This window comes from Microtus ochrogaster, unplaced genomic scaffold (genome assembly GCF_000317375.1).
Source record: "Microtus ochrogaster isolate Prairie Vole_2 unplaced genomic scaffold, MicOch1.0 UNK11, whole genome shotgun sequence".
NCBI classification, from domain to species: domain Eukaryota; kingdom Metazoa; phylum Chordata; class Mammalia; order Rodentia; family Cricetidae; genus Microtus; species Microtus ochrogaster.
In genome coordinates, this window is record NW_004949109.1 from 4,298,881 (window position 1) to 4,311,587 (window position 12,707).

A 12,707-nucleotide genomic window follows, 5' to 3' on the forward strand; every position below is an offset into this window, starting at 1 on the left:
TTATTATACAAGAATTTAATTCACAATACAGAAAAAAACTAAAATCCCCAATATAGTCCATTTCTTTTCAAGTTATAGACATAGGATAGGCATTTTTTCTGGGGGAAAGGGCTAGTTTCTTGACTTACAAGGATTATATCATATTTTACAAAATATTATTGCACAGGATTTTGCTTTATAGTTGTATATATTCTTGGGCAACGTATGTCCTATCAGCCACAGGGTGACACTGTGGGGGAAAAACATTAACAGACTTCCCTGATCACAGTTGTTCCATCTCCCCATGGTTCTCGTCATAGATAAATGAAGGGAGGGAACAAAGAAAAACATGTATCAAATTTTTCTCAAGTATGGTGGACTGCCTAAGTAATAATTCTTCTATCTTCTCTTTCACTACCAAATTCTGATTTTTTTTTTTTTTTGGCAATGGAATACTAGGTAATGTTCGAATTCTAAGTGACACATCACTACTGCTCAGAGTCACTCTAGGTCGATACTCATTTACGCAGCTTACTTTCCAAAATTTTTTGAGAGAAGGTAAGATATTGTTATTGACATGCAGAAAACAATGAAGAACACAGACAAAAAATTCCCGGGGGAAGGAACAACATGTGATGCACATAACATGAGTGAGAGATAGTAACTCAGGGAGAATGCCGTGGGGAACTGAGGCCGGCCAGAAGGGCACGGGAGTCTAGGGCTGATGTTGTGAGCAGGGAAGGAAAGGAGCCTTCCCTGCGATTCTGATCCGAGAGGCTGCTGAGCCTAGAGCACAGTGTGGGAGAGAAGCACAAGGAAATGAGGGTAGAACGGTAAGGCAGGAGCCGAGGGTGCAGAAATACCTGGAGTGCTTAGACACGTGGAGGGACTTTGGTTTTCTATGAAACCCACTTAGGTTTGTTTGTTTTTTGAAAGCGTTCATGGGGTCTGATAGATTTCAAAGGAGATTGATTAGAGAAAGAACTGCTACAATGCCATCTGCAAGTAGGTGATGGGCAGATGTAAGACACTGCTAGAACTGGCCCAGCACCACAAGCTGTGGCACCACAAGCTGTGCAGTACAGCATGGGTTCAGGTGAGTTGGTAGCAACGGCAACAGTAGTTTTCTTCCAGTTGTTTAGAGTTAGGAAATTCTACTCTTCCCCAGGGACGGTCTAGATCATACGCAGCTCAGATCATGTTCTGAACAATTATATGCCAAAGAAAGCCATGGAGAGCTGAGCAGATGTTTAGGACTAGGAGAGGAAACTGGCCATCAGTAAACACAGGATGAAGGGTTCCGGAGGGCAGAGGAAAGACAAGAAGTGGTAACAGGGTTAGTACAGGAGGATAAGTAATCGAGGCAGACCTACGTACAGACTCTCAACTTTGAAATATGCTGTCCTTCACGGCATATCATAATGACCAGCAGCCTGCCACTCTGTAAATGTTAATTACCAATGCTTTTCTCTGTTAGGATTTCTGACATCAATTCCTTTATAATATTAAAATGAAAACAACAACAAAATTTTTATAAACAGTATTTTTTCCTTAGTAAGAGGTATACATAGACATGATGTGGGGTGACAGCTGTTTTATTCATTAATTTTACACCTTCCCCTTTGTCTCTGTCTTTTTCTTCCTTTTCTTTTTTTTTTTTTTTTAAACAAGCAGTATCACCATACTGAAGGAACATTTTACCACAGCTATCACCAGTTTGTAATGAAAGGAATACATGATAGCCTGTTTTAAACATTGAAGAGTTTCAGGATCTGCTTTTCCCTTTAGAAGAGTGTAGTTCTACAATCTGTGCCTGGAGCCTCCCCTCCCCCCACTTCATTTCAGCAGATACCATTACCCTTTTCTTCTAGAATTATTTCTGTATACCTGAGCCCAATGACTCATCCATTGTTTCAATGGAAGATAAAATATTTACAATTTTATTATGAGACACACATGGGGCATTGCATGAACAGATGTAAAATTAAGCCTGAAGTGACCAAAGTCTGGACTAAAACCATATTTATACTGCTGAAGGCAAGAAAAATTATTTAGTCTACAGTAATGAGTAAGTAGCAGCAAAACAAATATTTGGTGGGCTGTGGAGAGCCAATGTTTTCATTACGTGTTGCAAGTATGAAGCTAAAAACAGGCTAACCAAGCACATTCTGCCAGTAAATAACACATGTATTCATCATGCCTCTGTTATACAAAGCATGAATCCTAATTTATGGATTTATATGTTTTAGATGTATTATATAAAATATATATTATATATGCGTCTTAAATGTTTTCACACCACTCATTTGTTTAAAAAGGATTTATGGCAAAGTTTTACTAGCATAAAATACACCATTTCTTATCCTTGAAAGTGCTTCAGGATAAGGGTGTGGATTAATGGTAGAGCACTTGCCTAGCATATACCAGCCCTGGGTCTGATGCTCAATACCACACAAAAACAAACTGCAACAAAAATGAAGAAAAAAAGTGCTTTAATCTCAAACAATATATTCCACATACCAACAAATTATTAATGAATTATTTGTCTACATATGCAAATAAGTGTTTTAATATTTATATAAGTTATAATTTTCTGACTGTCATGCTAACAAATTAGTAATTAGTGGTGATACACACACGCACACACAATTAATAGACTGCAATAAAATTACTTATACATTACTACTTTCAGGCAAGGAAACTAGGCTCAGAAATGGCATACTACAGATTTCCAAGCCACAAAATCAGAGTAAGGGAGCCCAAATCTAGATGTCTGTGATAGCGGTATACTGGGAAAACACACTCCTGATAGTGTGGCAGAGAGGCAAATATGCCTCATAAACATTTAGTTATGTAATTACCAACCTCATTAAAAGTATAAGAACCCTTATTTCTTTGTTTTTATACATATATGATCATAAAATAAAAATGAAGAGAAGTATCAACGTCTGTGATACTAAGAGAAAAAGTAACTTTTTTCTCTTATGATAAAAAAGAAAGCAAAGAACTGAAGATCCTTACTGTTGGAAATCAAATTAAAAGAAACAGGGAGACCAGAACATGCCCTGCAAAGTAGAGCTGTAGTTAAGACTATGAGCGCCTCTCCTTGCACTGTAAACTAGCAGCAAATTCCATGAGCACCCAGTGACCAGACCTTGATTGCTAAACATCATTTCATGGTGGTAAGCACAGCTCCTTAGAAAACAAGATGATTTCAGTCCTCAGGAAGGCAAAGAGCAATTCACAACTCGAATAGCTGGTTAAGGAGCACCAAGTACTTACAACACTATCAGGAGTAGGTCAAAAGAACATAGGGCGGAGCTGAGCTCCCCAACCAAGAGCTGACCCACAGTCTAGAGTGCATGGGCTCAGATTCCTGGAGTTTACCTGACCCAGTGAGTTGCCCAGGAAAGAAGGAGAGCTGTTTGTCCAGTGGGAGAAAAACTAAGGCAGACAACCGAATACTAGAACTAATGGTGAAAGTCCGAGGAGATGTGAGACACATAATCTTAAAGGCTCCCACAGAGACATATTTGGCACTCTCATGGGTTAGATCCCAGCTAGGAAAACAAAGACAACTGCAAAGCCCATTAGAAAAACAAAAGATAAAGCTAAAACGTTGGTGGCCAGTGTTACTAATTTCCCAATCCTGATAATTCTACAAGTCACCCAAGACAAATCCTGGAGAAGCTCCTGTTTACTGCCCAGGGGACATGTGTGAGAACTGTTACATGCCTGAACTAGGAAACATGCACACTCATGCACGATAAAGGAGTGTACTAAGCCTGAAGGCAGACAGATGGCGAAGGTGTAACGCTAAGGGAAAGCAACACAACGGAAACCAAGTACTTGATATGACATGATGCAGCACAGGGTGGTAGCATCACCTCTGATGACCGCATGGATCACACGCTACAAGGTTTAAAACACACACACAAAGAAATCACACTCCCTTCTGATAGGGAGCATATTTTGTGGAAGGGGGAAAATTAGAGAATAAACAGTGGATTATACCATATTCATGCTCAATTATATTACAGTCCAAAACAAACATAAAATATTTTAAGGTAAGTTTGGTTAAAAATGCAAAGTCCCTATATGCTTTCGTATGTTTACCACATTTCATGATAAAAAGGAAAACGAAAGAAAAAATGATGGCTATTAATTTGAATAAACTTTAAAACCCTTAAAATAATTTTGTATCCAAATTCACCATTTTTAATACTCTGACACATTTTCACTATTTTTCTTTTACATAAAAACCATTACAGTCATCTTGATTTGCTATTTCATCATAGTATGTTTAATGGAAAATTTGAAAAATACAAGGTAGCTTCTAATTAGGCTTGAATTAGTTTGCTGCTAACTCTCCACAGTGTGATGTCACTCATCTCAAGGAGAATGAGGCTTATTTTCACTTTTACTGTTTCAGTTTTTTCCTGCTTGTGCTTACTGATTTAATATTTTACCAAAAAATTAGACCATGAATACATTTCCCAAGTGAAACTCCTCCAAAAGATAAACCCCGGGAGGTACTGCTGCCTCCCGGCACTTTCTCCACGCCTCACTCCCTTACAAACAACCAAACCTACAGTTTCCTGGCTTCTTTTCTAGGTGTCCTTTAGCAAGAGCAAGAAGAGGCAGGTATGCACCATAAGTGTTTGTACTCAGTTTGTGTCCACTTATTCCCAAAACACAAACAAGCAGAGCTCTTGAAAAGGCGTTTTCTCCAACAGTCCAAATGAGGACTGACAAGTGGCAGTGGGTGCCACTGCCTCTTATAACCTATCTCAGGACACCAGAGAAATGACAATGTAGATCTTAAGACACATCTGGGAACTTAAACAAGGAGTTATAACTACTCTTTTCACAAGCAGGTGATAGCAGAAATCAGATTTAGGAGAAAGCACAGAAAAGAAAGGAGGTTTGAAAATTATCTGTGAGGGAATAGAAGGAATGATGGGGTGAGAGACAAGAGAAAAGCCTTTCACACAAAAACACAAGAGAAAGTTCCTGAAGTCTGTGGGAAGGGATGTGGTGGCTACTATTGAAAAGAATTAGTGTCACCTTATCTGAAGACAACGGGCATGCTGGAGAACTGTGTGGGGAGCAGAAGTCCTGGGGTCCAGGAGCAAACCAAGGGGAACACGCTAGACAGCATGCTCACGGGGTAAAGATGAGGGACAGGGTCTGCATCAGGGATGCAAGGACTCTGAAAACAGGCAATGTGCATGGTGAACTCTGTAAACATGACAGTCTCTGCTGGAATTTCTTCAGCTGTGGGAATTTTATAACGCAGAATACATGTAACCTATGTGAACACCAATGATGGCAATGATAAGTGAGCCTTTTGATTGTCATTATTTGGTAAACACTGGCCAGAATGACAAAATGAGGTAAACATTCTGAAACTATTGTCATCTTTCTATTACTGGACTAAAAAAATTAAACTTCTCCATTAAATCACAAGCCACATATCACCTCAACTAAAAGCTGAATTTAAAAATTACAGTTCTTGTTCAATCTGACTTAGTAACATATGTTTGTGATTATATACGCACATTCATATTGTTATTATAAACTAGCAACAATAATAGAAGGAACTATATTTCTAATCTATGTACCTATGAGAATAAATTCAATAAACACTGCTATTCTATAGCTATACATCCCTTTCTTTAGGAATAGTTTCCAGGGATTTATCTTGTTTTTAGAGAAACCAAAGGAGACCAAGAGTTCATAATATAAAAACATGACTAAGTCCAGTTCCGAGACTTAAAAGCTAGGACTCAAATGAGAAAGGCATTCTTTGAAGGTAAATCTGAAGTAAGTTCTGCTTTTTCTTTCCGTTTATAGCAATCTGTAACCCAGTAATTTCCCTTACAACACAGAAGTTTTGAGAGCTATTTTCCTGATAACTAAAAGCTAGAATTTCCATGACCTGTCTGATGTGGGAGTGATTTCTTATTAATAAAGAAACTGCCTAGGCCCCTTGATAGGCCAACCCTTAGGTGGGTGGAGTAAACAGAACAGAAGGCTGGGAGAAAGAAGCTGAGTCAGAGAGTCGCCATGATTGTCCCACTCCAGAGAGATGCAGGTTAAGATCATTCCTGGTAAGCCAGCTCGTGGGCTACAGCAGATTATTAGAAATGGGCTAGTCCAGGTGCTAGAGCTAGCCTAGAAGAGGCTAGATAGAAATGGGCCAAGCGGTGTTTAAAAGAATACAGTTTCCTTGTAATTATTTCGGGTAAAGCTAGCCATGTGGGTGGCCGGGTGCTGGGGACGCAGCTCCGCTGTTCATAACACAACACCTGTCATTTTTCTGTGTATTTATTTCTTTACTGACAGTCCATATTCACTCAGTGTCCTACTGGAATGTAAGCCCTAGAGGACAGACACTTCAACAGTATGTTTGTTTTATAAATTATCCTGGAAAAATGATTAGACTGTAGAAAAGACTAAACATGGATTGGAAAATCAAATGGAGATTTCTAATGAGTGAAAAAAAAAGAGCAAGCCTGATGTAAATGATTTTTTTATGATTAGAAATTAAATTTTTATCCATTATTTCTAAGAAATGACTATATTTGGTTTACTAGATCAGCAATAAATGTGAGATATACTCATGCCAAGTGTTTGAGGTAAGCCATGAAGAACAAACATTTCATAGGCAAAAATGGTGGAACATATTTTGGTCAATAGAACTGTAAGAGAAACCTGACACAAATAAGAAACGGTGCGTTCTATCATGGATTCATCAACAATGGTTTAGTGAGAATATTGAATTTGTATAGTGAAGAAATGGAAAAAGGGTCTTTAGTCTACATTATTGTAGATCTTGAAGAATATGTAAATATTTTAGAGGGGACAGGATGAGAACACATGAAGGGATTTTGTTAACATCTCAGATTTAATCCTTTCAATAACCATACAAATTGGTATTACAGTTATGGTAAACACACCTCTTCCTGAAAGCCTGGCACCATGCAACTCCATCCACCCCTCAAATATTGATTTTTATTTTATATGCCTGAGTTTGTCTGTATGTATGCATGTGCAACATGTGTGCACATTGCCCACAAAAGCCAAGAGGCAGTGGATTCATCCTCTGGAACAGGAGTTACAGATGAATGCAAGCTGCCACATGAGTGCTGGGAACTGAATCTGGGTCTTCTGTGACAGTTCTTAACTGCTAGGCCATCTCTTCAGAGCTCCCAGGAGACTGTTATGATACACTTAATCTGGATCATGATTAGTTTTGAACAATCATCTGGAAAGAGGTGAAGATGTAAAGCCAAACTCAGAGGTAGAAATGTGGTTTGGGGAATTATCTATAAATAAGTGACCTCATTAAAATCTCTGTATTATGGGATAGGTAAGTCTATGCAATGATAATTTGGTTAAAAAGATCCAGCCTTGAACTAACACACACTTTAAAAATTAGAGATACACTCTGTTTAATTCTAAGAGACTCGTCTAGATTTCTAATTTTATTCTGGTCAATATTTGTAATAATAAATTTATTGAGCCCAAATGACAAAATGAAGCAACAAGACCTATCTGTTAATTTGATATAGCAAGAACACATGAGTGCACATGCAAATACAGAAATATATAAGACATTTCTCTTTCATGGCTATAATAATATTTTAAATTGTACAGCTAAGGACAGCATTACATTCAGAGTCCAAAGGACTGAGACCCCTCCAAACCCCAGGAGTACTGATCACACTTTGGTTCCAGACTGAAAGCCAAAGGATTGAGGTTGAAGAAAAGCCAATGCTTCCGTGTAAATCTGAAGGCAGGAAAAGACCCATGCCCAGCTCCAGGTAGTCACCTAGGAGAACTGCTTACCCTCGGGATGGTTAGACTCATTAAGCTATCAGACTTTCAACTGTTTGGATGAAGGTCAACACTTGGGAGGGCAACCTGCTTTACTCAGGCTAATTCACAAATGACTTCTATCCCCAATGCCTTCATGTGCACTTCCAGAATATTGGTAGCCTGTTCAAGTTGACATATAAAACTAAGCACTGTATCAGACTGAAGGGCTTCCGTTTATTAACAGAAAACAGTTGGAATTCACTTTTCTGGAAGCAGTTGAAAGAAATATAAGACACATAAGTGAATAGACAGTATGGCTGGGAGGTGACGCTGTAACCTTGCCAGGCAAGCATGAGGACCTAAGTTCAGATCCCAGCGCTCAGGCAGAAATCCAAGTGGGCCCCAGTGCTGAGGTGATAAGACACAGGCTGAACTTGTGAGCTTTTACTGAGGTGGAAAGCAAGAGAACAGCTCAAGTCAACTTCTGGCCTCTACAAGTGCACACAAAGGCGGGCATGCACTCACCAAGCGCGCGCGCGCACACACACACACACACACACACACACACACACACACACACAGAGTAAAACAAAACAAAACAAAACAAAACAAGGGGGACAGTGGAGACAACTCCCTGAATCGCTGGTTCTCAACCTTCCTAATACTGCATTTACCATTTAATACAGTTCCTCAAGCTGTATTGACCCCAACCATACAATTATTCCATTGCTACTTCATAACTGTAATTTGCTACCATTATGAACTGTAATATAAATATCTGAATCTAACCCCCAAAAGGTGATGACCCACAAGTTGAGAACCACTACCCTAACTGACAAGGAAACACCCCAGTGACTGTCAAGACTGTAGTGCCCCAGTCAGTCTCCCAGTCCAAATCTACATGGAGAAGCTTATAGAAAATGGAGGAACATGAAAGTCGAAATGAACATCACAAAACTAATCTCTCAGCCCCAAGTCACATAGTTCAAACCAAGAGGAATAAGATACTGATGCCGGGAGTGTGCAGTTAAGCATTTCCTTCCATGCTGGTCTGCAGGGAGCAAGGTCTCTCAGCTTCCGTGTTCTTGAAAGACACCATCCTTTAATGCACTGGACACGATGCTGTGCTCTATCCCGGGAGCCCTGTCTGATTAATTAAGTACTAAGAGACAGTAAAAAGCAACTTGAAATGGCCCCGTGTGCTCGAGAGGTTCTCTGAACCTTGGAGGTGTGTTTCCTTAAGAGGCTTGGAGATTCTTCCTTGATTTATAAGCTCAGGTTCCCCTTCTGGCAAGAATCACAGAGTGAGGATCATCTGCTCAGAATGTCGAGAAGGCTCTGACACCGTATCTCCTTAAAGCTGATTAAAGATAGGGTCAAACCTGTACCTCTATGTGACTACATTCAGTTTTCACTAGTTCTACTTAGTGAAACTTAGAAAACCCAGAAAGGATTTAGACATAATTTAACGAGGATTATCTATTTTATTAAAGAACTCAAAAAAAAAAAGCAACACAAGAAGTCAACTTTATCACCAATTAATTATCGATCTTATTTTAAATGTATTACCTCCCACAGCAATCCCATGCACAAGCCAGGATGATTTATAGTGGGATTTACAAGACCCCAAGGCTGTAAACTAGAATGTCCTGCAGTAAATCTCTTTTGACATTGCTAGTATCTAAGCCAAACACTGTGTTCCTTGTTTACCTAAATTGGGGTGTTTACCCTCAGAATCTACTGCAGATTCTGTAATCAACCAAGAGAAGGAACTATTCCTGCAAGCTCTCCTCTGACCAACATGCATGTTCTGTGGTATGTTTGTACCCATATGCAGACATGTACACATACATGGAAGTAATAAAAATGAAAAGGAAATAGAAGTGGCAAAATTATGTGTTTTTCTTAAGTGTACTTATATCTATTAACTGATAATATTGTATGGCTCAAGGGATGGCAAAATTTATTTTTCTCTATAACGGAAGACTAGCATGAGGTCAGATTTCAAAGTAACTTGCCTAGTGTGATAGAACAGATTTAAAATGACTAGGGTAAAGTCATCAGTTATGAATATGAATCTGGTCCAGGAACTGGATAGAGATAAAACTCATAGAAATACTAATTAAAGCCTAATCTGTTTCCTAATATGGCCGTACCCCACAAGAAACACCATACCTATGAGAATACCTGGTTGAACGGGGGACGTCCATTCATGCAAGACTCAAACTAGCATTTTAACGCACAAGCGTTAGGACGCAAGGCTTTCTTGGTCTTTCACGTTTCTTCCCAAGTGTGTTTTAATTCAACTTCCATACCCTACATCCTAAAGGATGTATGAAGAGTCTGCCACCAGCTTATGATCTGACTTGCCAGATGCAATCATAAAACCAGGACATTAAGTCATTGGACGCTTAAGAAGGTACATACGTTCACACTTTCAAACAGAGTATCTTTATAAAACTATGACTGACAAACATAAAAAGGAAGTTTGTTTAAAGAGTTTTATAATGTTTTAAAACGGTCATATTGACTATGGGCTTTTCATAATACTAACAGTATTAAAACTCATATTTTCAATTTGTAGGTTTTAGGCAGGATACAAAATAAAAGCAGGAACAGCTATGTTTTTTTTTTCTTGAAAATTTAAAATTATTATTTTTAACACAGCAATGTAATTTTATTAAAAGTTTTCTCAATAATACGAAGCCAGAATGTGTGTAAGGTGTTTTATCCCTAAATTTACAATAAGGAAACGGAGGTTTAAATATTTTGCCTGCTAGTAAATGAAATTAAGAGTTTTCTTATTTTCTTACTTATTTTGAGAATATATAATTTTTCAAAATTTCTTTTAAAAATGAAAATACTCTTATTGTGTGTGTACATGTGTGTGTACAACAGCAGGATCCAATAGGTATTTAATGCCATTCACACTAACATACAAATGTTCGTATGGGTTCTAGCATAGTTCCAAAATACTTAGATGTCTTAAGTACGTGCAATCAATACAAAAAGAATGAAGAGTTTCTGTGCACTTTTAATCCAGTTGTGTATTTCAGCCACACTGTCTTATCTGGTTTTAAGTGCTCTGTAAATTCTCATTTAGCTTACTTAAAAGCAATAATTATAGTCCTGTTTGCATCAAATTTATTTATCAGAAAAATAATCTCCTTAAGTGGAGATTTATTTTATTTGGTAGCTTTCCAGGGCAAGTGTAGGAAAAAAAAAAAAAACCCAAACCTCCAATCATGACGCAGGAGGAAAGAGAGAAGGAAGAGGGGAAAAGCAAGGAGGCAGGGAGGCGATAAACATGGTTATCAAGAGACAGTATAAGGGCCGAGGCAATGGCTAATTTTCTAAAGTGTTGATGTGCGAGCATGGGCTCTTGAGTTTGGATCTCCAGAATGACAGGAAAGGCTGGGCATGCTGGACCACACCTGCAGACCAAGCGACAGGAAGGTGGAAACAGAGGATCTCTGGAGCTTGCTTAGACAACCAGCAAGCTGCAGCTTACTACCTCAAAACAAAGTGTCAGCTCCTGATGAATGTCACCGGAGGGTGATCTGCGACTTACACACACACACACACACACACACACACACACACACACACACACACACACTAAAAGATGATGTAACCTGTCAAAGCCCTTACCTTCATTTCCTTTCTCCGCTTTTGCTGAGGTCTCCTTTTTCTGTTTTGCTGCTAAGAGTTCCCGCTTTAGCTGCCTTGCTTCTTTTCTGAGCTCTTCACTATGAAAAGAAGAAGATGTATAAGTTTATAATATGCTGACAGAAAAACTTGGCTAGCAAAACAAGAACTGTTTATTTTTAGTGCACAAAATTAAAAAAAATAGTCAATAATATAATTAATTTTCTGCCATGTACATGCATCTGTGGATAGGAAAATGATATTTCCTAAGTTGTCATTTTCACAATAATAGTCTAAGAACCTATAAATAGTTTCCTTCTCAAATAACCCTAACCCCTAACCCTTAACCATAACCCCTAACCATTAACCGTAACCCTTAACTCTTAATCTTAACCCCTAACAGTAGCCTCTAACCCTAACCTACTAAACTTCAGAAGTTAAGTGGCGGTTAGAATGAGATATTCCCTATAGTCTTAGGCATTTGGATGACTGCATTTATTAAGCAATTATTTCATGGTAGTTTCATAGTTAAATTTTTTTTTAAATTCATTTGATTTTTTAGCTCTCTAGACATAGTTTGGTCATTTAAGTTTTCTCAGTGCTTGGGAGACTGAAGCAGAGGAATATGGAGTTTAAAGACTGTCTAAGCTATTTGGTGAGTTACAGGCCAGCCTGGGCTACAAAGTGTGACCCTGTTCTAACGTAATTCCCCAACTCCAAATTTTTTTTAACTCATCTAATGCCACAGTTGATATGCAATTTCCTCTTCTGTGAAACCTTCTAGGTCAAAATATTCTGACAGCTTAAATGTATCATGTGTTAAAAGCAAACGCTAATTTATAAGTCATTCTGCAACACTGTTTTAGGGCAGAAAATTCAAATTTATTTCCTCACCAAAATTATTAAGTATTTATGTCATTGACCCTAGTTTTGCTATGGTTTATTAATCACCCAGGGGTCATGGGGATGAATGTTTGTTTTCAGTCATGGTAGAGGTAAGGAAAGAACCTTGGAGAGGTAGGAAGTCCTTAGGCTAATTGGAGGGGGTTTTCCTTAGAAGGCATTGTGTCACTCCAATTTATCTTTGGCTTCCTGTTTCAAGATATAATCTGTCTTTTAAACATGCTTTCAATACTGATATTAACCAGGTAACACAGCTAAGGTAGGGGTCTTTGCAAAGCTGTTAGGAGGTTTGGCCTTTTAGCACTGAAAACTATAAGCTGTATAAGAATATATCCAGATATGTATGTATGTAT

General features: G+C 38.4%; 1 protein-coding gene across 2 annotated transcripts in view; it reads right to left on the reverse strand.

Annotated features, from left to right (window-relative positions):
• The window catches only part of Cwc27 (CWC27 spliceosome associated protein homolog), a 168,318-nt gene that overhangs the window by 55,104 nt on the left and 100,507 nt on the right, over nucleotides 1-12,707 (reverse strand). For both annotated transcript variants that reach the window (XM_026788996.1, XM_005366588.3), the window contains one exon: nucleotides 11,455-11,552. In XM_026788996.1, coding sequence (XP_026644797.1) covers nucleotides 11,455-11,552 — 98 coding nt within the window. The remainder of the gene's footprint in view (nucleotides 1-11,454; nucleotides 11,553-12,707) is intronic.